The 26,801-nt window shown below is 50.4% G+C and overlaps 1 protein-coding gene and 1 non-coding gene across 4 annotated transcripts in view; both read right to left on the reverse strand.

Annotated features, from left to right (window-relative positions):
* Positions 1 to 2,524: 2,524 nt before the first annotated feature.
* LOC123853847 (protein kinase C alpha type) overlaps positions 2,525 to 26,801 on the reverse strand; it is a 57,996-nt gene continuing 33,719 nt past the window's right edge. The window contains exons 8-11 of one of the 3 annotated variants that reach the window (XM_064583858.1): positions 23,059 to 23,166; positions 20,657 to 20,797; positions 13,397 to 13,444; positions 2,525 to 9,127 (exon numbers count right to left, since the gene is read on the reverse strand). In XM_064583858.1, the coding sequence (XP_064439928.1) occupies positions 8,963 to 9,127; positions 13,397 to 13,444; positions 20,657 to 20,797; positions 23,059 to 23,166 (462 nt within the window). In that variant the 3' untranslated portion in view covers positions 2,525 to 8,962. The other 2 variants (XM_064583859.1, XM_064583860.1) reach the window with 2 other exon arrangements.
* Positions 13,911 to 14,018, reverse strand: LOC123854864 (U6 spliceosomal RNA). The gene has a single exon (XR_006793413.1). It is a non-coding gene; the product is annotated as a U6 spliceosomal RNA (small nuclear RNA).

The following is a 26,801-nucleotide window of genomic DNA, read 5'->3' on the forward strand; positions in this document are numbered from 1 at the left end:
GCTGTGGTCTCCCTCCGAGCACTCACACTTCCTTCGTGGGGCGCTCTAACGCTTCACTCGGACTCACTCCTCTCCGGGGCCCTCTGGCGTAGGCGCTCTTCTCATTTCCTTATGCAGGTGGGGAAACGGAGGCACCGGGAGGCCCAGGTCACTCACCCTGCTCGCCGGGGGACGCCAGGCAGCGTGGCTGCAGACTTTGCCCTTAAGGGCCCCCTATGTTGCCTCTCCAAAGCCAGATGCACGGGGGCGCAGGGTGCGGGGGGCAGGGGTGCAGGGCGGGTGAGAGGCCGGGGTGCGGGGCAGGCGGACGCAAATGGGGCCTGACTCGCAGGGGCGGCCAGGATCGGGCACGAGCCCAGCCGGAGGCTCACCTGTGTCACAAGGGGCAGGGGCGGGGGCGGGGGCGGGGGGCGGGGGGAGAGGCAGGGGAGCAGCAACCCTCCGGGGCGGGTTATCCAGTCCTGCCGGGTCTGCCTGGTGCTCGCTTAGGCCGTCCCCTCGGCCCCCTCCTCGATCCCGCGGGGCCTCTGGGGTCGCCCCGCCGGGTACATCACGCGTGGCTGCTCGCACCCTGCAGGTCCCTGGCTGCTGCTGAGGATGCTGCTCGGTGCAGGACGACCCAGCGGGCACCATTGCGCGTCGCGGTCAAGGCAAGGCAAGAAAACGCAGCGCGGAACCAGACGCGGGGAAGCTGAACCAGCCCCGGGGGGCAGGGGTGGGGAGAGTGGGGGCTGAGGGCTGCCCTTCTGCCTCCTGCCGTTCTAGGCAATGTGCGCCCGAGGCAGGAGCCGCAGAGATGTGTAAAAGTGACCAGCCCAGAGGGAAGTTCAGGGCCAGCCCAGGGGCCAGCCACCGAGGACCCCTCGTTCTTCCTCAGTAATTGTCCCACCAGTGCTCCCACTGGCAGCCGAAAGCCCCTTAACTTCTGGAGGTTCAGGTGAGAGCACGGCAGGCCGGGGACGGGACCTTAATCCAGTGGACACGAGTGCTCGGGACCCCACTCAGTGGGCTGGGAGCAAGGCCTTGAGGAAAGAGAACGCAGGACAGGCAAGTGTGGATACGCTGGGAGGGGACAGAGAGGCAGCCGTGGGACAAAGCCCTGAGCCTGTGGGGAGAGCAGCCCCCCAAAAGAAGGCGAGGAAGCAAGCAAAGGCGAACTTTGCCAAGGCTGACCCTCAGCATTTAGACTTAGGATTATTGTTACTGGCTTTTTCTCTCTTTTTTTTAAAAGATCTATTTATTTTTCAACTAACATCTTTTTTTGTTTTGTTTTTAAAATCAATTAATTAACATATAGTGTATTAGTGTCAGAGGTAGAATTCAGTGATTCATCAGTCTAACACCCAGTGCTCATCACATCACGTGCCCATCCGCCAGTTACCCCATCCCCTCACCCTCCTCCCCTCCAGCAACCCTCAGTTTGTTTCTATGATTAAGAGTCTCTTATGGTTTGCCTCTCTGATTTCGTGTTATTTCTCCTTCCCTTCCCCTATGTTCATCTGTTTTGTTTCTTAAACTCCAGGAGTGAAATTGCATATTTGTCTCTCTCTGACTTACTTTGCTCAGCATAATACCCTCTGGTTTCATCCACGTTGTTGCAACTGGCAAGGTTTCATTCTTTTTGATGGCTGAGTAATACTCCAGTGTGTGTGTGTGTGTGTGTGTGTGTGTGTGTGTGTACACATCAGATCTTCTTTATCCATTTTTCTGTTGATGGTCATCTGAGTTCTTTCCATATTTTGGCTATTGTGGATACTTATTTATTTTAAAGGGGGAAGGGGAGAGAGCGAGCGAGCGAGCAGGGGGAGGGGCCGAGAGAGAGGGAGAGAATCTCAAGCAGACTCCCTGCTGAGCACAGAGCCTGATGCGGGGCTCGATCTCACCACTGGGAGATCATGACCTGAGCCGAAATCAAGAGTTTGATGCTTAACCAACTGAGCCACCCAGGCGTCCGAGCTTTTACTTTTTTTCGAGACTAAGAGTGTTGAGTGTCAAGACTCTGGATGTTTTGGAATGTTCCCTACCTGTTTCACATTTAAAAATTACCCCCAATTTTTCACCTATGAATAAAATAAATCCAGGCTGAAGGCTGTTGATGCCAGGAGCGGTGGCAGCCCCGGAGCTGGGTGCACAGCGTGGCCAACAGGATGGACAGCGTCCTCATCAGTTGCTGTGTCCCCTACCGTTTGGGAGCGAAGAACGGAAGCTCCCGGCAGGCAGCCCCACCCCGGTGTCCCGCTCCCCTTCTCCAGCACATTCCTGGCACCTGTGCCCACCTCCTGGCCCCCAGCAGGCGCTCTGTCAAGGGCTGATACAGGAACGAGGGAGTGAGCTGAGGCTCCTTTATCCCGGTAACTGCTGGGATTTCAAATCAAAGCACAAAGCATTTTAAGAAAAACCAGCGTGAACTTAAACGGAGAGGCATGCGTGGACAGAAGATCCCGAGTGGAATGCTGGTGGCACGGCTGCTGAATAATTGCGATGCCACAAAGAGACCAAGCAAACGAGACCGAGGACACCGAGGGATGATCATTATGTTTATTCGTACACACTTGCTTCCAAACTACAATTAATGTATCTAACAAAGCATATCATGCAAACAAAGATCAGAGGTTATACAAATTGAGGAAAGCAGCGCAGTAATGTATACATCCATCTTGCCTGCTTTAAACCAAATGTTACTGGACAGTTGAATGGCCTCTACATTTTGTCAGAAGGTGATTATACAGAAGGAAAAACCTCAACCTCCATCTCTTCATCTTCCTCCTCCGTACAGATTTGGGATCTTATACGATGTTTTCCAATGAATGATTTAAACATGACATGTCCTTCACACACACACACACACACACACACACACACGCACACTTTCTCTCTCTCTCTCTCTCTTTCATGGGGCAAAAGCAATGAATTCAAATGTCTCTGACCATCTAGAAAAGATATTCTGAAAGACCCTGATAGAAGGGATAGGAGGTGAATTTTCAGACCATTTAGACTCAAAAGAATAACTTCCTTCATGGATGATTTTGAATAGTCCACTGATCCCCTTAAGAACCCCATTCTTCCAGGAAGAATATCAACAAAAATCTATGAACAATCACAGGAATAAATACTCCTAAAGTTAAGCAGAGGAGACAAAGACACAGTTATTTAATCAGAAAATGCAAAGCCACCTTTTGTCTTATTTTAGAAAAAAAAAAAAGGTTCTTATAGACTTGACAGTTTCTGAAAAGTAGGGTTCTGTCTACTCACATAAGAGAGAATTTGGAGACAGATGCCCTTGGAGTGTTTGCTGCTGCCTCTTCTTTCTTGGGGATATTGAAGCATATCTGAATTGCCCAATGGACAAAATCCTTACAGGGCACCTCTGAATTTTCACTGAGTGTGAGCCTTGGGGGACCTGTGGGGACTGGAGACAGAGCTGAGGAAGTGCCATGCCTCCCAAGCCAAAAGGTGGTCACAGAACCTCACAGAGCAAGGAAAGGGATCCCAGGGACCCCAGGGGAATGCTATCCTAGGGCTGCATCTGGAAGGGGAAAATAAAGCTATCTTTCCTATGGTCCAAAAGCTTCCAGACCTTGGATGGTTGTCCCCAGTGTGCCTCAAAAACATGGAGGGCATCAGTCTGCCAACACGTTCCACCTGAATTTCCAGCTGTTCTGATGTGGACTTCATATACCACGGGCATCAGGAAATCCTGCAGTGGGAGTGCAGGTCAGGGGCGCTCTAGCTGACCCCAGCTGAGTTCTCCTACAGGCTCCATGGGATTGGAATCTTATCAAATTGTCAGTAGATTTATTTTAAAAAAAGAATTGAGTTATTAAAGTTCTCTATAAAAAAGTACAAATAGCCCAGTATACTGTTGTTCTATTGGAATTAACTAATTTCTTCCTTAAGGTTTAAAAAAAGGTCTTTGGAACTTATGGGCCTTAGTGTAGGGTCATTGTAAGGCTGTTTGATGACTGAGTTTGACCTACACAATTATCAACTGACACCTGATCATGCAGATCAGAAGCACAGGGGTCCTAGTCATACATGATTTTAACCCTCCCAGAGTCCCTGACATTAGAAAATGAACAGGATTGTGGTTGACACCATTTCTAGATGCCTTCACTCACTATAACTCAGGTAACCTTCCCCAAGTTCCTGTATCTTCCGAAGCAGAAATATACAGCATTCCCTAGATTTTGTCTCATCGGCCCAAATGGGAAATGACAGACATGTTTACAGTCTGGTATATTCCATAAGATGTAATCCAAGCAACTCAAGGAAAAGGTTTTAAAAAACAGTTTCCCACTTGTCACTTTAGCGTGTGGTAAGAACCAGAGTGCCCTTTTCCTTCACTGGAACTAACTGTCTTGGCCTCGCTGCTCCTCTCTTAACGACCATCATCCTTTGGGTCCCCAGGTCAGCGTCTCCTTCCTGATGATGACTAGTGTGCTCAGTGGGGGACCAGGCACTCCTGCCCTTGCTGGACTTAAAGAGACAGGAAATGGTGTGATATGCACACACAAGAAATAGGTGACTTCGTAAGACCAGAGTGAGAAAGTGACTGTCAGTTGGTGTTGCCTTTCTGAGGCATTAAAAATATCAGACTCTCACTTTCTCTCCCTCTTCAGTCCTGAGAAAATGAATCCCTGCAAAAACCCAGATTTCTCCCACTAAGGGCAATCAGGTGGGGACTGGAGTGTTAGTTCCTTCCGCCACTTCTCCATCTGTCCCCGGCCGCCATCGTTCCCAGCAGGAAGCCACAGAGGAAGGCGGGTGGGAACCTACTGGCTTCCGGTGCACGCTGGATGGTTTGGCTCTGCCCAGAGAACTGTGAGCCACCTCAAGGCAGGCAGGGGCAGGGGGGCTTCCAGTGGCCGCTGAGGATGCAGTTGGCCTTCACGGGATGCTTTTTGAGGAGGTCTAGACTGTGTTCCTGGCAACAAACTTGCTCTCAGGGACCAGCAGGAGGTGGATATCAAATGCACCAACAATCAACGACGCAAAGCCACTGGAAGTGGCAGTAGCTTCCTTCCCGAGGTGCCCTCTCCTTCCTTCCACACCCTCCTACCTTCTTCCTCCTGCAAGCATCCTTCTGGATACACTCAATCCCTGCTCTTCTTTAAACGCCTTATAGACCTCAGCCTCCACCGACCTCTCCCCTCTCTGAACACCAACGGGTAGCTCTCTTGGGTCTACACCCTCGTTCCAGCAAGTACGTCAGCTCGTCAGCTCACTCTGCTGAGGACTGCAGCTCAGAGAGGTGCTCCACAACCCTTGGCTGGTTGTCTCAACTGTGTTCTTTCATCACCTTTCAACTGACCATCTCAGGTCAAGTTTCCAAAGTGCCCTAAACGCTCTGATTTTCGGCCAACATTCCTCATAAGAAAGCCTGACACATCTCATAAGACAAAACAGACGGAGACTCTGCATTCACTGGCACCAGGTCGTGGGGATCAAAGAGAAGCAGGTGTGAAAAGCAACCACTGCCTTTTGAATTAGTTCCTGCCTTTAGTGAACTGCCCATTAACCTCTGAGGGCTATACCTGGCTGCGCACTCTAGATACTTCCATCGAAACTGAGCATCTAGCCTCTTTAGACAAGATGCCAAGAGAGGGGCTGCCAACCCATTGGCCTGCAGCCTCAGAGCCAAGTTCTGCTGCTGAGTAGCCCCCACCGTCCAAGAGAAAAGAATGCAAGCCAACGTGAATGGCCCTTCAGAGTCTCGGGCCATAGAGTCTGGCAGAGAAGCAGACTGTGCTAGATGCTGCCTGGGCCCTGGACCTCCACAGGCCCCAGTGATATGGGCAGCACTTGGGGGCTGAACTTCAAGAGTTCAGGTGTTCTCCTCATTCCAGCTGACAGCTTCCCTGTGGTTTTCACACAATGCCCACGAAGTGGGACTGCACCAGAGAACTGTATAGATCGCTGCTTTTGTAAGCTGGCCTAACAGTTGGTCTTGGTCACCTACACCGTTTATTCTTTCAGAAATAACCATCCTGGGCTGCTCAGACCTTGACAACATTAGCCTTTATCTGAATCTGGTACAAAGCCATGCACCAAACAGGGCACATCACGGTGATACTTCAGCAGGTCCTGAGGTTTACTGTCTTCCCCCCAAGTTTGGCCTCAAGCCTTCTGTCCCTCAGGCTGAGCGCAGGGCCCCACAGCCAAGAGATTTTCTTTTAAAACTCTGCCACACATTCTGAAAGAACACAAGCCAGCTGAGATGCTGAATATGTTTCCTGGAGAATTATGAATAATTTGGAAATGTGTTGGCTGGGTGAGGGAAAGCCTGAGACTGTGGCTGGCTCAGAAACAAGCAGGTGGCATGGGGCTCGGGAACCAACGGTCCGGAACCCCCCATGTGTTCTTTTCTGAGGCTTTCCTCACTGCCTGGGGCTTGCTGCGGGCTGGGCTGGGGTGGGGGGTGTTTCCATCCTGCTGCTGCTCCATCCAGGGGCAGGGTGACCGTCTGTTTTGTTTCTTAGGCTAATTCCATAAACTGGTCCCTTTTCTACTGACCAGCAGGACTGTGGCCCTGGGTGTGCTGGGGCCCTTTCTGGGTTCTGACATCTGCAGCCCATAAAAGAATGCAGAGGAAGTTGCTCTTTTTGGGGCTGACCCACTGCCTACCCCATCTCTTCCCCTAATCAAGGGTTCCCAGGGCGGACCAGGCCTCTCAAACTCAAAGACCCTTCTGTGATTGTGTGTTACATGAATTTCAGGCAAACAGCCAGAAAGTAAAAATGAGGAGGCGCGTAGCTGGGAGACGCATTTGGGGCACAAGGGGAAATAGAGCGGCCCCATAAGACCTGATAACTGCTTCCATGTTGGGTGTTTTTTCTATCGTAGGAGGCTGGCTTCATCGAGGAACTTGCGTCAGCACTGTGTTTCACCATGGAGGCGCTCCTCACAAGACTGGAAAGGCTGGTTCTAGCAACAGGTGGAAGAAGATCTGCAGCTTCTAAAGAGTCTGTGGATAGTGCCAGGGGATGGCTGTGCCCAGGGGGGCTGCTGGACTGGACGGTTGTCTCACGAAGTCTGTATGTGCTGGAGCAAAGGGCGAGTCGTTCCGGGGGCAGCAAGGTGGACAGTGTGCTTCTGGTGTGTTCGCACACACATAGCAGGAAGGGCGTCTTCCTGCCCCTCCCACCCCGAGTCACTAACAGTAACAAGGCTGAAAAGGAAAAACCAAAGTCCAGCCCAGGGGCTGTGACAACATCACACCTACACAAACATACTAGGTAGACTGGAGTCAAACACTTCCTGCTGTCCCCAAGAGGAAGAGTGGCACAGGAGTGGAAAATAGTGCTGAGGAGCTAGGAGAGAGTGAGTGTCATCTCGGAAATAATCCCCGAAAACAAAAACTTTTGTTTGCAGGTAGAATCAAATATTTATATATATATTTATATATATATAAGCCTAACTGATCATGTAAAATAGCCATTCATTTCAAAATTAGATCTACGATAAAAAAATTAATATATCCGATACAGTGCCAATGTGCAGGGTACCCGGGGGGTGGGGGTGAGGGGAGAGGAAGCACGCAGCAAGGAATTAAGCGAAAGCTTAATCATAAAAGCAGATTAGAAACAAGAGCCTTCACAAATATAGCACAATTGTGTCTTATAAAATTATTATAATACTCTCTTTATACTTGATACGATTATATCAATAATATAGATTCACTTGTTATTAAGGTTTATTATAAACATGCAAAATTCATTGCATGATGCATTTGCAAAACATATTAAAATCCTTCTAGCAATAAAACATCTTTGAGCTGATGTGCATCCAGGTTTTCCTGATTCTACAGCTTCAGGTGTGTCATTCAACATGAACTGGAAATGGGGACCCAAACTGTATTGGTTTTCATCTCTTAGCGGATGTCAAGGGCTGGACATGGGAGGAAAATCGATCAATGGAGACTTATGCTATAGTTAACACTCTGCTAAGTTACTGTACACCGTACTCTCATGAACAACACCGCAGCCTAGTAAATAAATAAGTACAAAAGGGGATGGGGCGTACACTTCAGCTTCTGAGGAAGTAGGTAGCAAAATATTGGTTGGAGGGTGGGGGTTGGCTAACAACACTCGTGAGTAGTGGCATGATTGCTGATGGCACCCTGGATCACAGAATAATCTCCCAGAGATTAAAATGAACATACATACACACTGGTTTATCCTTGATCTGAAATGATTTCACATGCTCATTTAGCAAAGTCCTTAGAAGATTTGGCCTCTTAAAAAGAAATGCAAGTATTAAGATAATTATCAACCAAATAGGAGAGTTGACAGGTTCACCCAACGTTCATCTGAGGTTCACTCTCTTTTTGAAGACCAGTAATCACTGGACCGTGACTGGTTTAAGACTGTCAACGTCTGGTAACAGTGAGCTTGCAAATGACTCACTGGTGGGGACATGATTCATCTCGGCCTCTTGAATTCTAGGGACTGTTTCCACTGAGGCAGAGAACAGAAGCAGCGGGTATTTCAAAGCCTCCCCCACCCCCCACCTGGCTCACATACTGGGCTCCCCGTTCTTTTGTTCCAAAGATGTCTCACGGGGAGAGTCACTGGCCCCGGGTCAGGTTCATTTTAACATCTCTGGTTGGGGGATCCCAATGGTGGAAATTGACAGAGGGATAAGGAAAATATATTAAATCGTACCAAAAAAGGGGGAGAGTTTGTTTGCTTTCTAGGAAGGGTTAACCTACAGGCAGATATGACTTCTACATAATTAAACTGGACACTGTACATTATACCATCTTCCACTAAGATAATGTTCTTGGTTGTAAGAGAGAGACCCTAAACAGTTACTCACATTTGGACTAATAACCCTAAAATTTTCAGGCCCCCCGATCTGGAACAAGAGAAAAGGCCATGGCCTTAAAATTTTAGGGTTAAGGATCCCTTCCCACTGTTGGGGGGCTGGGGGCTGGGGAGGCGTTGGTTCTCAGTGGTGACTTTCATACTGCGCTCTGCAAGATGGGGTGCACAAATTGGGGGTTGACATACGAGAACCCCTCGAAATCAGACTGGTCTATGTTAGCAATGACCAGCTGATCAGGTGGTGTTAAGACAGGCTGCCCTCGTGTGAAGAACTTGTCAAAGTTTTCTGCACCTTTGCCACACTGCGGAGAAGAGAGAAAAAGAAGGAAAGGTTAGTAATCATTGCAAAGCACAGGGGGCAGCTCTCTGAGAGGGCTCTGCAGGGAAGAGCGTGGCCCGGGGAAATTGGGACTGGTCGAGGCAGGAAGAATTCTGGAGAATCTGCACACCTACTGGATTCCAAAGCCAGCCACAGCAAACAATAACGCAAAGTCACTCGGTTGTAAACCCTCAATTGCCCTTGGAACCTAACCCCTCCGTGGAGAGGCACTGCTGATAGTAAAGGCAGCAGCAAGGACACAGCCTGTTTTATGTCACTTCCACTTCACAGAGCAAGTGGGCTATGGGCATGATGCCACACTCACGGGGCCACCAGTCACGGTCCATGTTGAAAGGCCAGGATGTTGGGTGCGAATGCAGACAGCGACCTCTGAACCGAGAGGTTGAGATTTCTGTCCCACGTGTGGTTCTTTGCAACCATAATTGTAATAAAGTAAAAGCTGCGTTATTCTTGCAACTGGAAAGTTCTAAAAACCTCAGTCTCTAATCTTCCTTTGGGTACCAATATTGAAGTAGGGGTGGTGGTAAGGTTGGGACATTCACCCTGGGGCCCGGCTGGGCTTCAGCATATCTAGATCTATCTGGTCACTGGCAGGTCGATACGGAGTTCCCTCGCAGGTGGTCTCAGGCTGGAGGGGTTTTGCTTGGGTGCCCCGAGCAAGGGAGAGCAGTCTCCAATCTGTCTTAGATATTCCTCTCCTCCGGGTCCACTGGGGCACTCAACACAGACAGGGCTGCAGGCAGAGCTGCCCTGTTAGAGGCTCTGAGAAACAGGGCAGCATGCACAGCACCGCTTGGGAGCCTGGCCCCAAATCGGGGGGAAGGGGTGTCCTCACTTTCTCAGCCGCTCAGGAGGGTTGTGGCATGTTGAAGTCCCCAGGACCCCAAATGACTCTGGAACAGGGAATGCTGGGGTTACACTGGTGATACAAATCACATAGTATTCTACATGTTGCAAATGATCACCCTTCTACCTGCTGGTATCATAGGGTGACCTGAACCAATGCCGAGTTAGCACAACTTCACACTACCCAGGCATCCCTGGATCTTTAACAGAGGATAGCTCTAGGTACACTGTAAAGGGGGGGGGGGGGGCGAGGGGGTCCATCCCACTCCCTCGAGTGTAAAGGGGGCAGAAGACCCATGCCCCCTCCCTGGGCTGCTATGAGGGTTAAGGGTGCAGTGTTTCGCATAGACCCCAGCATGCAGTGAGAGCACAAGGATTGCTGTTATTTTTGTAAGGCCAGTTTAGTCTCACAGACCGTATTCCCACTTCCTCTTTTACATCTTTCCCATCTTCTAGAAGGTTTCCTTGAGAATCTAGCTTCACTAGGCTTTCCCCACCCTACTCCTAAGGCACGTGGTGAGTTCAAAAGTAAGGTCTTTCATAACTGACAGCTTCCCTTTCTGGGGGTGCCTTCATTTTCATGAGCGACCACCCACTCCTAATTGGGGAGAGTCCATACCAGGGGATTGTATGGGGCCCTGACAGCCTCTCTATGGAGGCCATCCTATTGGCCCTGCTCGTCATGCGGGCCCTGCCTCCCGCAAGTGAGATGGTGCAGTTGTATTTGAGGAGGATGTCCTTTGGGAACTTGGTTGATCAATGCCCAGGGCCTGGAAGATTTCAAGTGCACTTCAAGTGCACTGTAGGTGCTCCCAGAGGCTGGGACATTTGCTCCCTTAGAAAGAGATCATTTGCATTTCTTTTGCTATTCACTAAACATGCAAAGATGAGCAAGAAGGAACTTCTGGGAAAAGTCTCTAAAAGGAAGAGGAAGATGAGCCAAGGCAAAATGTGTCTCCAACCATCTGACCCTAGATTTGTTGAACTGTTCTGGCACAGGTCTGACCTTTTCTTTGGGTACCATCTTTAGGGCATTCACAGATCATCTTCTAATGGGAAGTTCCAAAAGCCATGGCTTAACTGCCAAATGAATCAACAAAAAACTAGAAGAAGAGTCCCCGAGATCTAAAAAGGGGACCACATACACATCAGCACCGAGAAGCCTGGGGATGGGGCTGGATGCTCAAGGACATGAAATTCTAGAACTGCTGTCCTGGGGAGGGTTACTCTTAAAGGCTGCCACAGCTTGTGAAGCTAAATGTGGTAACACACGGGGCAGAAACCCTCGCTGCTTCAGGCCTTGTGCTGTGCGGGCTGCCGGCCCAGACTAAGGGGGCTCGCAGAGACCAGGCCAGTCCAAGCCGATCACACCGCACGGGAAGAGGACTGCTGGTCTCAGAACTGCTCACTACCAGGAGCCTCTTCCTTTTCCTTCCCACTCTAACTTGCTCTGGAATGTTCCCTGATCCCAAGGAGAGAGAAATCACATTCCAGCAAAGGAAAGCCTTTCTTAAAACCGATTCACTGAAGTGAAGGGACAAGATAAAGTTTTCAACAAGCTGTTGTATTTTAAACATAGAAAAGATTCTTCCTGCTGTCTGTGGGCCAACCTTACTCATAATAATCGTCTTGTGGGCAGTGGGACTCGGGCGCCATCTTGGATGTGAGAGGGAGCAAGAAGAGACACAGAGACTGAAGGGTTCAGGGGGCACCGGGTGGTACCTGTGAGTGAGTGAGTGAGCGAGCGATGGTGGGGGTGAAGAATGAGGCTGGCCAAACTCCAGACATCCTCTCAACCTTCCTCCGGGATGATTCAAGAAGGCTATTACCGTGGTCACCAGGAGGGCAGCCTCCACCGCAGTGTGGGACAAGAGGCAGGCTTGGGTTGGCCATGGCCTCAGAGCTCTAGGCCACCTGCAGCTGCAGGCAGCATTTGCTACTTGAGAGCAAAACCCCTTGGCGGGGCATACACTTTCTTCACATCCAAAGGCCACCCACACCTGTCACCAAGGGAGGCTTTTGCCATCTGGGATGCAAAGTACCACATAACTGGTGTGGGACAAAGATGGAAGAGAGGAGGGCAGCAGGGGGCAGCCCAAACCTGGCTGGGCCAGTGTGTAAGCCCAGAAAAGTTCCTCTGGTACTCCCTGAGAGCAGACACCCGAGGGAAAATGGGAGGTACAGTGGGGTGAAGGACCCATCAGAGGTCAAAAGTCCAGGGTACAGCCTTTGGAAACTCACCGCACCTCTTTGTAAAGATAAAATGGGGATGTGAACGTCCAACTTCCAAGGCTACTGTGGGGATCAAAGGACTGAGAATGTGTGCAATCCCTTCTAAACGATCAGGCATGATACGACCTAAGGCATAACGCATACCCAGCATGTAAAAGGCATGGGATTAACATGTGAGGGATGAATGAACACTATTAATAATCTACCTGCCTTACTTAGCTCTGGATTCGGGACATACGTCCTTTGTTGTTTTGACATTCCTACCCATTTGGTAAACTCATCAATTAATAAAATGAACCTAGGAGAAATCAGGCATGGTAAAGATGGGACAAAACATAGGAAGATGCAGACTCCAGGTGGACTTTGGGATCACTGCGCTCCCCATCCAGAGCCCTGGGCAGCACACGGTCCACTCGCCACCCTGCACACCCTGTCTAAGGGCTATGGGGGAGAGACAGCCTGCCCCGCGCAAGTCGGCTTCTCACGGTTCTTACCTGGGAGAGGCCACCGAGAATGCACAATACATGTGTTGGTTTCAATCCTGTCCTTTACCTTGGTGTCTCAGTCATGTAGAATATAACCCCATGGTCACTGGTATGGGAATTAGGGTGAGTATGAGTAGCTCGAAAACATTGCCATTACAAAGCAAAACCAAACCAAACCCAGAGGAGCAGGCAGAGTGTGGAACCAAGTGAGAGTAAAGGCGTGTTGCAAGATGAAGGAGAAAGGGAACTTATAGAGGTGGGAAATGTCTCTGGCTATTGCCAGATGTAGCAGGACCTGCTTCATCTCAGGGTACCCCGTATTTCAGTCCCACTGTGTGGTGGTCCTAGTGCAGTGTTAGTAGGAACCCTGCTGACATCTGTGCACGGCTTTCTGACTCGCGGTTGTGCACTGACTTCATTTAGCTCAATAACCAGCAGCAGAAATGAACGGGAATATTCTGCCTTGAGCCTCTTGGGAGGTCATGTCCACACCATGGGACCATCCAGTGAGGGGCCTAAGGCCCCAGGCAGCAGCCCTTTCTAAGATCAGCATGCTTAGGGAATGGTCTTCCGTGCATGACCCAACACAAGCAGGAGCACACGCTTAGGGTTACAAAATGGGGTTAGTTTGCCCACTTAGTCACTCAAGGATCTGGAAATGTGCTCACCGAAGGCCTGGATGCCCACTGCAGCCAGTGCATTTTGGTACAGAAAGTCTGGAGAATAAGAACGGACAGAGGAGAGTATTTGGAAAAGAGTCAGTGCCGGTCCTGGGAACTTTAGAATCAAAATGGCCCATGTAAAGGATGCCACACACCCACACGGTCTCACGTGGAAACGTCTCCCAGATATATTGCCGGGTGAAAGGTACAAGGTGAACTATGGAACACATGCTACAACCTCGCTGTGGGTCTGATCACACACGCTCACAGCTTTCCAGAAGCTTACAGAAGAGACAGCAAATAGCGGGACCAGTGGTTGGGGTGGGGGAGATAACATCTTGTCATTTTGTATCCATCTTTACTTGCTTACCTATGTCACCACACAGAGCTAGTATTTTAATAATGACTTTTTAAAAAGGGATTAGGACCTCCTTCACCTCCTGCCAACACTACCTGTGGTGAGAGACTGGAGACAGGTTTTCGTTTCTCAAACAAAATTAAACACTGTTCACTGATCTCTTGCCTCGGAGCACGTCTCGGGAATCTGCGTGTCATCCTTGTGCAGGGGCCATGCTAAATCTTCTCCGGATCATTCCAATTTTAGTATATGTGTTGCCGAAGCGAGCACTAGGGGACACCTCCGAAAGGGCCAGTGCTGGTCCAGAGCAAGCTGGTTCTATTGATGGGTTTGTTGACAGACTCAGGCTACAAGCCACACATTAACCAAGTGGATTCTTGTAGGTGTCAGAGCCACGTGTCTAGGAGGGAACTGTCCTGGCTCATCCCGGGCTGTATCCTATGTAATAGAAACATGCACTCCATTTGGTCTGTCTTTATACCGATGGCCAGCTTTGGAGGATTCAAGGCTCCTTTTCCAAAACAAGTTGGTGTAATGACCATCGGTGTTGGAGACCTTCACTTCAGACAGCGGGAGCCTGTCAGTTCACACGCCGTGAGGCACATGGGCTGTGCACGTACCTTGTCCCTCACCACTGAAACTCCCTGAGGCTTGCAACAGAGCTACTTATTTATCTTGATTATTATTTTAAATGTCTCATATCTTCCCATTTCTCTTTCAAGCAGAAGAGCATTTGGGGCACCTGGGTGGCTCAGTCGGTGAAGCATCTGCCTTTGGCTCAGGTCATGATCCCAGGGTTCTGGGATCGAGTCCCACATCAGGCTCCCTGCTCAGTGGGAAGTCTGCTTCTCCCTCTCCCACTCCCCTTGCTTGTGCTCTCTCTCTCTCTCAAATAAATAAATAAATACTTTTTTTTAAATTTTTTTTAAAGAAGACCATTTGGGAGAGTAGTTGTCAAAGAATAGGCAGACTTCTTGCCTCTCATCAACCAAGTAGAAGCTGGCTTACGCTGGTTTAAATGCACAGATCACACCCGAGTACACCATGAGGTGGCAGACTCCAGTCTCCAAAGGTTGGTTAGTGTTCACATGTTGGTGGAGCGCCCTGAGTCTTGAGAATCTCTCACTTTTGTCAGTTCCTGGCACCACTGAACGGCCAAGAGAATGAACCTACCTGCTACCCAAGAGGATGATTACCTGCAGCCCAAGGCTGCCTACGGCACTGAACACTCAGACCAGCGCTCCAGGACCCTCCTCCTTCTACCTGGATGGCCGCCGCTCTGTAGAATGACCTTTTCAGAGTGATTCTTAAGAAGAGCAGTACCACGAGATGTCCTTGGTTTGAGGCAAGACACACGGAACAGGTAGGTGTAAAGAGGCATCACCTTTGCAACTTACATTCAATTGGTTCGAAAACAACAACAAAACCCCGCCTGTGTGTGTGTCTGCACACAGGCACACAGCGATGTAGAGAAAAACTGATAAAGCAAATGTGCTAAAATGTTAACATTTAGGGAATCTGGGTAAAGCGAATGTAGCAATTCCTTATGTTATTTTTGCAACTCTTCTGCAACACTGAAATTAGATGTTATTTCAAAATTAAATTTTTTCAAAAATTAAAAAGGCACACTGCACTGACTTAGATAATTACACCAGCATCAAACTTTCTAGACAAGCTAATGACACTGCGAAATGCCTTTTGCTTTACTGCACTCCGCAGACCCTGTGTTTTTTATAAATCGGAAGTCTGTGGCAATCTGGGATCAAGCAAGTCCAATGGCACTATTTTTCCAACTGCATTTGCTCACTTCCTGTCTCTAGGCCACGTTTTGGTAATTCTCACAATATTTCAAACATCTTCATTATTATATTTGTTAGGGTGATCTGTGATCAATAGAACTCACTAAAAGCTCAGATGATGGTTAGCATTTTTTAGCAACAAAGTATTTTTAAATGAAGGTAAAGGCCTTTTTTTTGTTTTTTTTTAAGATATAATGCTAGTGCACACTTAGTAGACTACAGGATAGTGTAAACATAACTTTTAGATGCATCGGGACACCCCCGAATTCATTGCCTCGCTTTACTGCGGCATGCACTTCGTCGTGGCCGTCTGGAACCAAACCCGCAGCCTCCCTGAGATACACCTGTAAAGAATTTCGGGGTGCCTGGGAAAATGAACTTGACCATGCAATCTCACCACCGTGGCACTTGTACCCACTGTTCCTGTTCTCTCTGGCTCTTGCCGCAAGGATGACAATGTCCTGATAAAAGTCATTTCTTCCCCCCTCTCTTTTTGATAAAATGAGGACAGTAATTTCCCCAGAAAGGCTCCCTGTGACAGATAAGCCTATTTCCAGAGTGCTCTGCTCATTTATCAACTCAGGAATATATTTCGTGGTGTTAACTTTATAGATTAATCTCTCTCTCTCTAATAACCACTTAAGTATTGTGAAGGTTTTTGGCTTGCCTGTGAACTATTATTCTGCTCTTTGGTGCCAATGGATAGAATTCAAAAAATGAAAAAAACCAATTAACTTTCCACTTCTAATGTTTGTATAAACTGTTATTTATTATGGGCAGGATGAATGGGAACTTGAAGGCTGTTCTCAGGCATTTTATTCACATGAATAATAAATCAGGGTAAAAGCCTACAAAATTCAAAGCGACACTGGATCAGAGTCTTAGGCTCATGTGGGCCTCGAAGGGCATACTCAGCCTTTGATTTTTCAGGCAAAGCAGAAAGAATGAGCTCTCCTTCCCTCCCTGGGTTCTCAAGATGCAGGGTCAAGTGGGCTTGGCTGTGCCATCTTTTTCCACGGAAACCTCCTATGTACCTGATGCTGAGGGAGGCAGCTCGGCCTCTCGCATTCCTCCCTCAGCAACTGAACATCAACCTTTTCAGGAGTGACATCTTCCTTAACCTTAAAAATAATAATTTAAAAAAAAGGTACTTTATGACATGGAATCTTCTGAACATTAATAAGCCTCTTTGAAGACTCAGGCTTGTTGTTCAGAACATTAGCCAAATGCTGAGCTGAGGGTCCTTGGTCTGTGGAACAGAGGCTCTTCCACTGTTGTGCTTTCTTTGAGAGAAAAAGGAAACCAGCTCGCTGTGTGCTTTTTTTTCCATAAAGAAGGAGAGAGAGTTATGAGAGAGAGAGAGCGCTCCTCTCCAGGAGACCATAACACAGCTGTTTTTGTTTTTGTTTTGTTTTACATAATCAACCAGTACATAAGTGATTGCCCCATCTTCTAGAAAACCATCCTCCCCTTCACAGTTGCACATGGCAGCCTTTTGGGGACATGGCTCTGCCAGGACTGGACTCCCCCACACGGGCTGCCTGGGGGCTGGTTCTCGCTTCCTGCGGGCTCTTCTTGGGGCTAGCACTTGTGTCTGGGATGTGCACCTCTGAGCCTCCAGACTCGCCACCGTCAGGGGAGACGGCCACAGCCCCACACACCTGATGCTGGCCACTCTCCTCTCTCCACTTTCCGTTGTGAGTGACTCCACACCGAATCCAGGCCGCGGTTGCACTGCAGGGCCTGACCTCACCAGCACCGTGAGGTGGAAAATTCTGTGCGGAGCCTCCTGATGGATTTGTGCATCATGAAATGTCTTTGGCAGTGGAATTTCACATTTTCTGTGGCCCTCTGGTCTAGCTTCAGTGATGTCACTTGGGAGGCAGGAAAATTAAAAAAAAAAAGAAAAAGAAAAGAAGACAGGACAAAATGGGAACTCTGGTTCCTCTGGATAAGCTCTGGGACTTACCTCTACTCTCTCAAGGAGGCTCGTGATTTTGGAGTCCGCTTTCATTGGAGATCCAAAAGCAAATTAAAAAATAAAGCCAAAGGAGACTCCAGAGCTGACGAGCACAAACGTGATCTCTAGAAGCACCCTGCAGATAGCTGGGGGTGCTTGAAGACTTCCTGCTGGCATTTGCAAGGGCCAAAGGCTTGACTTCCTGGGCGCCGGGAGGAAATGGTCCTCTCAGCCGCTAAATCTCAGGGAAATGGACTCATGGCACCTGCTGAAAAAGCCTCGAGCAAACTTCTCCAAGGCAGACCAGCTTCGCCAGCCAGGGCTCTGGGCTCCGCTCAGAGGGGAGGTGCTCCCCAGGAGGGGTTCGGCGCCGACGCGGGTCCAAGCCTCTGGCGGCAGGTGACGACGAGGACGTATTGCTCCGTCTTCCCTTTGAAACGACAGAACTGCCCATGGAACAATACTCAGCTCTGGATTTTATCTGTCCACTCTTTTGGCTTTTTAATTAGCCCTGGCTCAGAGCGCTACATTTTTCACTGAGAAAGCGGGGAAACATCACAGAACCCCTGGAATGGCGGCTGCACTGATAACTGGCGAATCGCGTGCAGCCTCGGTCACGGCCGGACCGAGACTGCTTTGCGCTGTTGGAAACGTGCTCTCCCGCTGCCCAGACTGTCCCTGGCGTGGGGTGTCTCCACTCCAGCGTGGCACCTCGGGGACAGAATGATGTCCAGGAGGCGATGGAGATGCCCCCTTCAGCCGGGATTAGGGGCCAAACTCTGCTGCTCTGCAGGCGGCGTGGTGGAGGCACTGGGGGACACCGAGCTCTCCCGGGGGGCCAGAACTTTCCGGTCGACCTCCTGCCCTTGACGCTCTTCGGCCCTGGGACAGAAGGTCTGCCGCTCACTCCTGCAGCTGCTTGCCCCTGACCCCGGCACCGCGTTGCGTCCCCTGCTGTCCCCTCCGCTGCCCATGGGTACGTTTTCCAGCTTCTCCCAGTGGGACACGGGCTCCGGCCTGGGAAGGCTCCCTGTGAGCAGGGGACATCCCCCCTTTCCCTCTGGCCACAGCTCTTGCCAAGCAGGCCCTTTGCACACAAGCTTCGGCGGTCCGGCCGTGCTCGGCGGTTCCGGCTTCTGTGTTGGAGTTCAGCGGCTGCTGTGAGGCAGAGGCCCTCTCTTCTTTCGTTTCATTCTAGCTCTTGCTCAGCTAAAAACACAAACAGCAGGACTCCAGGAATAAATAAACACGCACGCGCCGCTGCTCATGGCTCAACTGCCCGCCGCGGTTAGGACTCGGCTTCCGGTGATTTCCACGGCCCCTGGGGAACAGCGCAGTCAGATTCCGGGCTCCTGCACCCGAGTCACCCTCTTGTTCCACTACATCTGAATCTAGGGCCGCGGTGTCCACAGAAGGCGGGTGAGCATGCAAACAATCTCTTCGGAAGATGAGATGGGGAGACATAGAAGGAGAGGTGTCCTATGGTTGACTTTGTTCCATCTTGTCCCTTTCTGGAAAGTGACTGACAAGTACCTGTATTTTGCTTCACACCTAAAGCAGGGTCAGCGCGTTATCACTGCTGGTCCTCTACAGAAACTGAGCTGTAAGAGGCTACTGTGTGCCTTTCATATTTTAAGAAGGCTAAATAGGACAGGGGTAGAAGAAAATTCCTAATAGAATGTTCTGAGACTGTCTGCAGTGTTATCACTGCCTTCACGCCCCCAGCCCTTCTCCAAACCAGGCTTTGTACACTGACGGGAAGGATCCTGTGAAAACCCCCTGAGTCGGGGACCGGCTGAGGGAAGGTGGGGTGCAGACATGCAAGGGTCCTGCTGCACATGATGATTCAGGAGGGAGTCAACTGGCCTGATTCATTTTAGTTTTTTTTTCAGTTGGTGCTAAGAATACCTTGGAAGAGTAGAAGTGGTCTCCCCACCAGCAGTTTTATTCTTTCAGTAGAGGACACATAAGCATATTTGCATATCTGATGGGAGGTTACTGCTCTAAGAGCAAAGCTTGTGCCGACCGGCCAGGCACTCAGCCGCCCCGGGAGGGTCCCTTTTGCCTGCTCATAGGCACCTGCTGGGGGAGACAGGTGTGGGTGCTTCTCAAACAGACCGTGGGCCAGAACTGCTCTCGCTGTGGCCTTGGGGGCAGGGGCAGCATGGGCACCACCCAGAGACAGCAGCCGAGCTGGAAGGCACGGTCCACTGGCCCCCAGAGATGGGATCCGGGGGAAAGCGGACTCTCCGGGAAGCACTGTGAAGTGGCAGGTGGCGTGAGTGAGGAGCCCGATGTCTTAAAGACTCTCAGTTTACCTCTAGAGATAGAAACGTTAAGAAAGGCCAACGCTGGTTGCCACCAACAGTCAGAAGCCGGGCAGACGGCAGTCACTGAGGTGGAGCGATGGGTGTCATGGGGTAAGGACACAGATCCCAGGGCCAGAACACCACCTACCAGCTGCGTGTCTTCAGGCAAGATACTCAGCCTCTCTGTGCCTTAGTTGATCCACTGAGCAGCGTTGTTGGGAGGGTTAAATGAGCCAATTTGTAAAGAACAGGGCCTGGTGCATAGTGTTTGTGAAATTAACGGAAAAAATGCGGGTCACATGGGAGGAGTCTCAACAAAGGGGGCGAAGCCAGAACAGGCGTAGGGGGGGGCCCGACCCGTACTCCTGGCAGCAGGGGCCATGGCCAATGTGGGAAGCACAGCCAGGGCCTGCAGAAGAGCCGGCTGAGACCGAGTTAGGCTTCAGGAGCAAAGCAAACCCAGCAGAGCTGGACACCGATGAGACGTCCCGTCGAGGACCCAGAGCAGGGATCACAGTCCCGCCAGGCACGTGAGTCCACGAAGCCCGATCCCCACAGCCGACGCACCCTGGCACTCTCTCAGTTCTGGGGGGCACTCTGCAGCCCCCTGGCTGATGGGCACAGGCCCCCCATCCCTGCCTGGTCTGTGCTGACTCTGAAAGTCAGCAGGAATTCCGGGGCTCAGACCACAGACTGAAGGTGAGGCTGGTGCCTGGCCATGTTCTTCCACCCTGCAGATGCTGGGAGTCACCGGCCTCCTCTCTCTAGAGTAAGGGGGAGCAGGACCCCTCTGGGATTCAGGAACATGGGGCTCAGGAGCAGGCCACGTCCCCTACTCACCACTTTGGGCTTGAAGGGCGGCTGGATCTCCCTGTTCTCCAGCTTCTCCCAGTCGATCCTTCGGAAGAAGGCATGTTCCCGCACGTCTCTCTCCCCCTCCGGCCCGCAACCCAGCCGCTTGCCTGGGTGTTTGGTCATCAGCTAGAGAGCAGCAGAAAGAGGGTACAATGTGTGATGTGGGGACCAGAGGTGACGACATGGTATCGTATAACTGAAATGTGCTGAGAGAGTAGAACATCAGTGTTCTCCCCCCAAAAGACAAAAAGGTAACTGTGTGAGGTGCCGGACGTGTCTACTCGATTGTGGGACTCTTCCACAATGTAATTCGTGTCCAACCATCACGTGGCACATTTTAAACACATTGCAATTTCATTTGTCAATTATACCTCAATAAAGAGGAAAAAAGACCCTCCCTCCCCCGCCGCACACACTAAAAATAGGAGAAAAAGAGAATGCTGGGTGGTAGTTCCGCACCTTTGCTACTTCTGCTAGGAGCCCTGACTGCACGGATGCCTGGGGGAGCACCCCGAGAAATCAGTGGCTTGCACAGAGTGACCCCAACTCACAAATACAGTGCTGACTGTATGGGTCCTTTTTTTTTTTTTTTTTAAGATTTTATTTATTTATTTGACAGAGACAGAGACAGCGAGAGCAGGAACACAAGCAGGGGGAGTGGGAGAGGGAGAAGCAGACTCCCCACTGAGCCGGGAGCCCGATGCGGGACTCGATCCCAGGACCCTGGGATCATGACCTGAGCCAAAGGCAGTCGCTTAACCGACTGAGCCACCCAGGTGCCCCTATTTTTTAATTTTTTAAAAAAGATTTTATTTGAGAGAGTACATGTGCATGCGCATGGGGTGGGGTAGGGGGGCTTCATCCCAGAACCCCGAGATCAAGACCTGAACCAAAGGCAGTCGCTTAACCAACTGAGCCACCCAGGTGCCCAGTATGGGTCTTTTTGTAGCGGTTTTTATGATAAAGGACACAGGCAAGCAATCTGGCCCCAGAGCCAAACCTAAGAATTTAATCAGCAGTCTTCCTACACTGTGTTAGAGCAGCAACTCTGTAGGTCTACAAAAAATATGTATGTGGAAAGGTAGGCAATCACTAAAACTTGTATGTGTATCTCCTGTGATGCTAATCACAAGCATCATATGCCTATTTATTGCCCGGACCAAAATGTATTAATCAAAAGACATATGGGTTGGAAAAATAAATGTCGTGGCCAGCAGGTGACTAGTTGATTCCCATGTGTCTACTGCGGGAGACAGAGGCGAACACAGGAGGGCCCCGCTCTCCCTATTTATGTATGTAAACAGTGCGTTGCCCTTGGAAGACACCTGATAAGCACATCCCACATGATCAAACTCGCCAGAAAACGTTAGGAGTGTCTTACACTCCGTCCCACTGGGTCTGACGATAATTTTGTGGCCTAAAGCTTCACGATTAAAAAACTAACCAGGTCAGGACCCGGTCATTTCTATTCCTTGGTATCTCCTCCATAGAAATGAGCTCATATGTTCCCCAAAACACACAACCTGGAAGTTTCAGGGCAGTTCTATTTGGAACAGCCCCAAACCAAAGTGGAAACAACCCAAAGGCCCACCAGCAGTAGCATGAATCAATAAACTCTGGTGTGATCACACGGTGGAATGCTACGTGGGCGGATGGAAGACGGAAGTGCACATGCATGCGCCCGCGCACGCACACACACACACACACACACGCACGCACACGGATATGGAGAAATGCCGCGATCACCATGTTGGGTGAAAGAAGCCAGGCCCAGGGAGCATCCGCCACAAGACTGCGTTTGTGCCAAGTTCAAAACAGACCAGGCCAATCCCTGCAGTTACGAGCAGGGACGCTGCTTATCCTAAGGGGTGGGGAGTCGCTGTGGGACAGGAAGGGAGGGGGCGTCTAGGGTGTCGGAAACCTTCCCTTTCATGACCTGGGTGCATTTGTTTTGTGAAAATTCACTGATCTACAACACTGACGACTCGTGCCCATTTCCGCATGCACATTCTACCTCAAAAGAAGAGAACTGAATGAAGAATGACCCAAGGCCCACCAAGTCAGGCGAGGGAAGAGGCTGAATATTTTCCGAGGGCCCGCGGTTATTTCTGGTAACTCATGGCAGTTTCATGAGGGGGATGAGAAACTAAAGCACAGTGCCATTAGCTGCCTGGGCCAGAGTTCCAGGCAGTTTGGGGATCAGAAGCCCTTCTCTGGGCCGCCATGTTTCCTACGATGCCCTGCATGTCACTGAGCTGTAGCCCTTGATGGCTGGAAGCAGTGGCGTGGGTTTGCGGGTTCTCCGCCAACCTCTCTCAAAAGTGTGGGCAAGAGATTTCGTTGACCCTCTCGGTCCGTGGTTCTAAAAGGAATGCAGGTCTACTTACTCCTTTGCAGATGGAAACGGCCTCCTTGGACAAGGATTTGGGATAAGAAACGTTATGCTCCATTATGGACTGAAACAGCTCGTCTTCATCTTCGCCATCAAAGGGAGGCTGTTCAGGAAAACAGAGACACGGGAACACAGGCAGGGTGATTCATGAGTGTGGCACCTGGAGACCCATGTCAGCACCAAGACACACTCTGGGCTTCTGGGCGCACCACCGGCTGCAGAGTTAGCTCAGTGAAGTTGCTGGTTTATTTATCTTTCATTAGGTTGGTGGTTGTGTGTTTTTCACTTTTTCCTCTGTCTCTTTAATTATCCTGCCCTGGGCAACCCAAAACAATCTTTAGGGAAAATGTTTTTGAGTAATGGTTTTAATGCTTTGCAAATAAATTATAATTAATCCATTAATTTTGTAATTATGTGTTAAAAAATTTAATTATGATCAAGTTAGCTTACAGATGGCTCTGTGTGCAGGGGTGAGGGGAAGTGGAGAATGCTTGTGCCTTTGGATTCTGAGCATGGGGCGTTGGGGCCACCGGACATGGGCTAAAAGGACGTGCCCAGGTCCAGAAATCCACACCTGGGCCCTTCTGACCCACCAGGGAGCTGCTCTGTAGAGAGCCTGGCACGTGCATGGTGCCAGTGATGGGAGCTTAGCCTCCACTAGACCCTCCCCTCTCCTCTTCTGCTGGGCTTACACTGCCCACAGTGAGAGCGGGAGGCATGGCAGTGCTGTGGGCGGTCATGGTTCAAAGTCCGGCGGATCTGGACCAGAATTCTAGCTCCACCACCTCCTAGCTGGGTGTCCACATGCAAGCGACCTCTCTCTTTAAGATACAGTTATCCAATTTGTAAAATGGGGTTCCCTGGCGAGTCTGCAAAACACCTGCCGAAGGGTGCCTGCTGAAGGGTGCCTAGTGGTACTGGTATTTTATTAAGGCAGATGAACTGTCTTAGAAGGGGCTGCTAGACTCCTCGGGAGGAACGGGTGAGCTCAGGACGTCCCTCAAGCTTTCTCCTCCAGCATGTCTTTAATCCTGAGAGGTCTGGCAAATTACTTGTCACTCTGGAGGGGCAGTGCACAGGATCAGTGGGTTTATGGGAAATTTCTTAATGTTCCCTTTAGGCTTAGCTAACCTTGGGTTCAGCATAAGAAAGGCAGAGCGGGGTCGGCTATCACAGATGAGAGAATCTCCGTATGTTTCATCTCGGTGCATTTTCCTTCTCTGACTAACGTGGTTAGGGCTCCGAAAATGCAAAGTCCAGCTTAAATGTAAACTCTATCATGGACCAAAGACAGCTGTGCCATGGTCAACAGGATACCCCTTCTCATCAAACATCTCCCTCCGAGTAAGAGACAGTAATGGACCCAAGCAGACTGCTCCCCCCGAAGCGCCACTCAGATCATTCCAACCTGCTCATCTGACCCCCCAACCTTAGTCCTCCCCTACCCCCCGCCCTGAATAGGAGCTGGGTGTTGGGTCAGCCCATGGGAACTACACCTACTCAAGGGAAAGATACTAAGTCTATAAAAAACCCTACCTTGGGACCAGGTCTGGGAGAATGGGGGGGGGGTTGGGATTGATGCCATTGTTGTTGTTGGTTTTATTTTTATTATTTTTGGGTCTAGAAATATAAATAAACAGGTCTCTTTTTCGATTCTAAGTACCTGGTGTAAAGAATATTTAATTTCGTCAAAGCATGCAGGTGGGTGAGGAGAACTAAAATCAGCCCACCTATGGGGTGCCTGGCGGACAGAGTTGGTTAAGCATCTGACTCTTGGTTTCGGCGCAGGTCCCGATCTCGGTGTTGTGAGATCGAGCCCTGCCTTGGACTCTATGCTCAGCGCAGAGTCTGCTTGAGAGGCTCCCTCTCCCTCTGCCCCTCCCGCACATGCTCTTTCTCTAAAATAAATAAATCTTAAAAAAAAAAAAAAAATTACCCTGCCTGTGAATGAGTCCGAGCAGAGCCTGAACAGCCCACCATGGTGAGTCTCCCTGAGCAGGAATAACGTGGCACCTGGGATGCCTACGGGCAAGTAAGCTGGGCACAGACAGAGCAGGCCGGCCCAAGACTGGCCAAGAACTACAGTGGAGGCCAGTCCTGCGGTCCATCCCACCATTCCTTCTCTGCCTGACGTCATGCAACCTACTTCTTCTGGACACCTATGGTATAATACCCACAAAACATCCCATTTTCCCTGATAAGTGATCCACATATGTGGCTGAGCTCTGGCCAAGGAGATCTTTATAACTAAAGCAAACATGGCAGGGTCTCTGCTCCGGGCTGTGAACTGCACATCTCCGGGGGGCCCCACACTCTGAATTTCCTGTGTTCATACTCTACAATGTCATGGTGCTCTGGATGCAAGCAGGGTATGGGTACTCCTCCTGGATGACCAATCGACACCTCTCAGTGTGGCCCCTCAGAGTCGCTGGTCAAGAGAAACTACGTACCAGCAGAGCATCAAACCAGACGCGAAGGGTTCCTAAAGCTTGGGCCCCCTAGGTAGACAGAGGCAGCAGGGGGAGTCAGCGGGGCTCTCTGGTGGTGCTCAAGCACTAGCAGCAGGAATGTTAAAGGGGCTGAGTCATGGATCATCCCAGCCAAAGGCTTAAGGGCAATTTTCTCCAAAGAGAAACTCAGACAAATCGTCCCCAGGAATCCTTGTCAGGCGAGGCAGCAAGAACCTTTGCATTTGAAGACGGTTAGGTCAATGCAGATGCTTCCCCCCAACCCCCACCCCCACCCCCGCTGATGCGGAAAAAGGAATTTGGGGGGGGGAATACTGTGTAGGGCACTGGCCTATCACACCTGTTTAATTGTCTCCTGGCATGGGAACCACCTTGGCCCAGGTGAGCTGTGCCTATTCCTGATCCAGGAAGCAGTTGACCATGAAGTCCCCAATGTGTTCCCACTGAGAGCAGGACACCTGGCTCCTGACACACCCCAGAGAGCATTCCTTAGAACTAGGGGATATTAATCCTACAGGATACTCCTGGGTCAAAGTTTGCACCCTTTCCCCCCTCTTTCTGGGATCTGCAGTAACATTTACATTTAGGTTCTAAGAAGTCCTGCCATAAAGAGAGCTATCTAATCCCGTGGGAATCATACAGGCTGGGGATGGAAGGATTCTCTGAGGCCCCTTGGGCTCACCTGTTGCGGTAAGATTCCTAAGCTATGGCAAAAGCCACAGGACCACGTGTCCTTGTGGCAGCGCCCTGGGCTTCCACCCCATATTCCGTCGCTGTGTGGCCCCGAGGACTGGGGCGTCTCCTGGCAATCCCAGGGAGGACACGTGCCTCTACCCCTGACGTTGTTATCGCCCATTGGAGTCTACACTGCCTGATGAAGGGTGGCCAGTGTTTGGGAGCGAACAGCAGTGAGGACGGCTGCAGCTGCAGTAACGCATGCTTTTCAGGCTCTAGCTATGTGCCAGGTAGAGTGCTTTTCCCAGCATCGCTCACTCAATCCTCAAAACCGCCATCTGACCGCCATAGTACATACTGGGGATCTCACTTCACAGTTGAGCTCATTGAGGTTCTATTATTAAGTGCTTTGGGCAGGGTTACAGAGCTGGGATGTGCAAGAACCAAGATTCAAGCCCAGACATCTGACTGCGGAGCTTGGGCTCTGGGCCATTCTGAGCGCTGTCAATCTCTCACACTTGCTCCGGCAGGTGGCTGGGGGAGGACGGTCCCCCCAGCGCTGCTGCTGGGAGGGCTGAGTGGGAGGTCCACCCAC

Source organism: Mirounga angustirostris, unplaced genomic scaffold (assembly GCF_029215605.1).
Source record: "Mirounga angustirostris isolate CCGP_5_RB_7025 unplaced genomic scaffold, mMirAng1.0.hap1 SCAF_42, whole genome shotgun sequence".
Classification (NCBI taxonomy): domain Eukaryota; kingdom Metazoa; phylum Chordata; class Mammalia; order Carnivora; family Phocidae; genus Mirounga; species Mirounga angustirostris.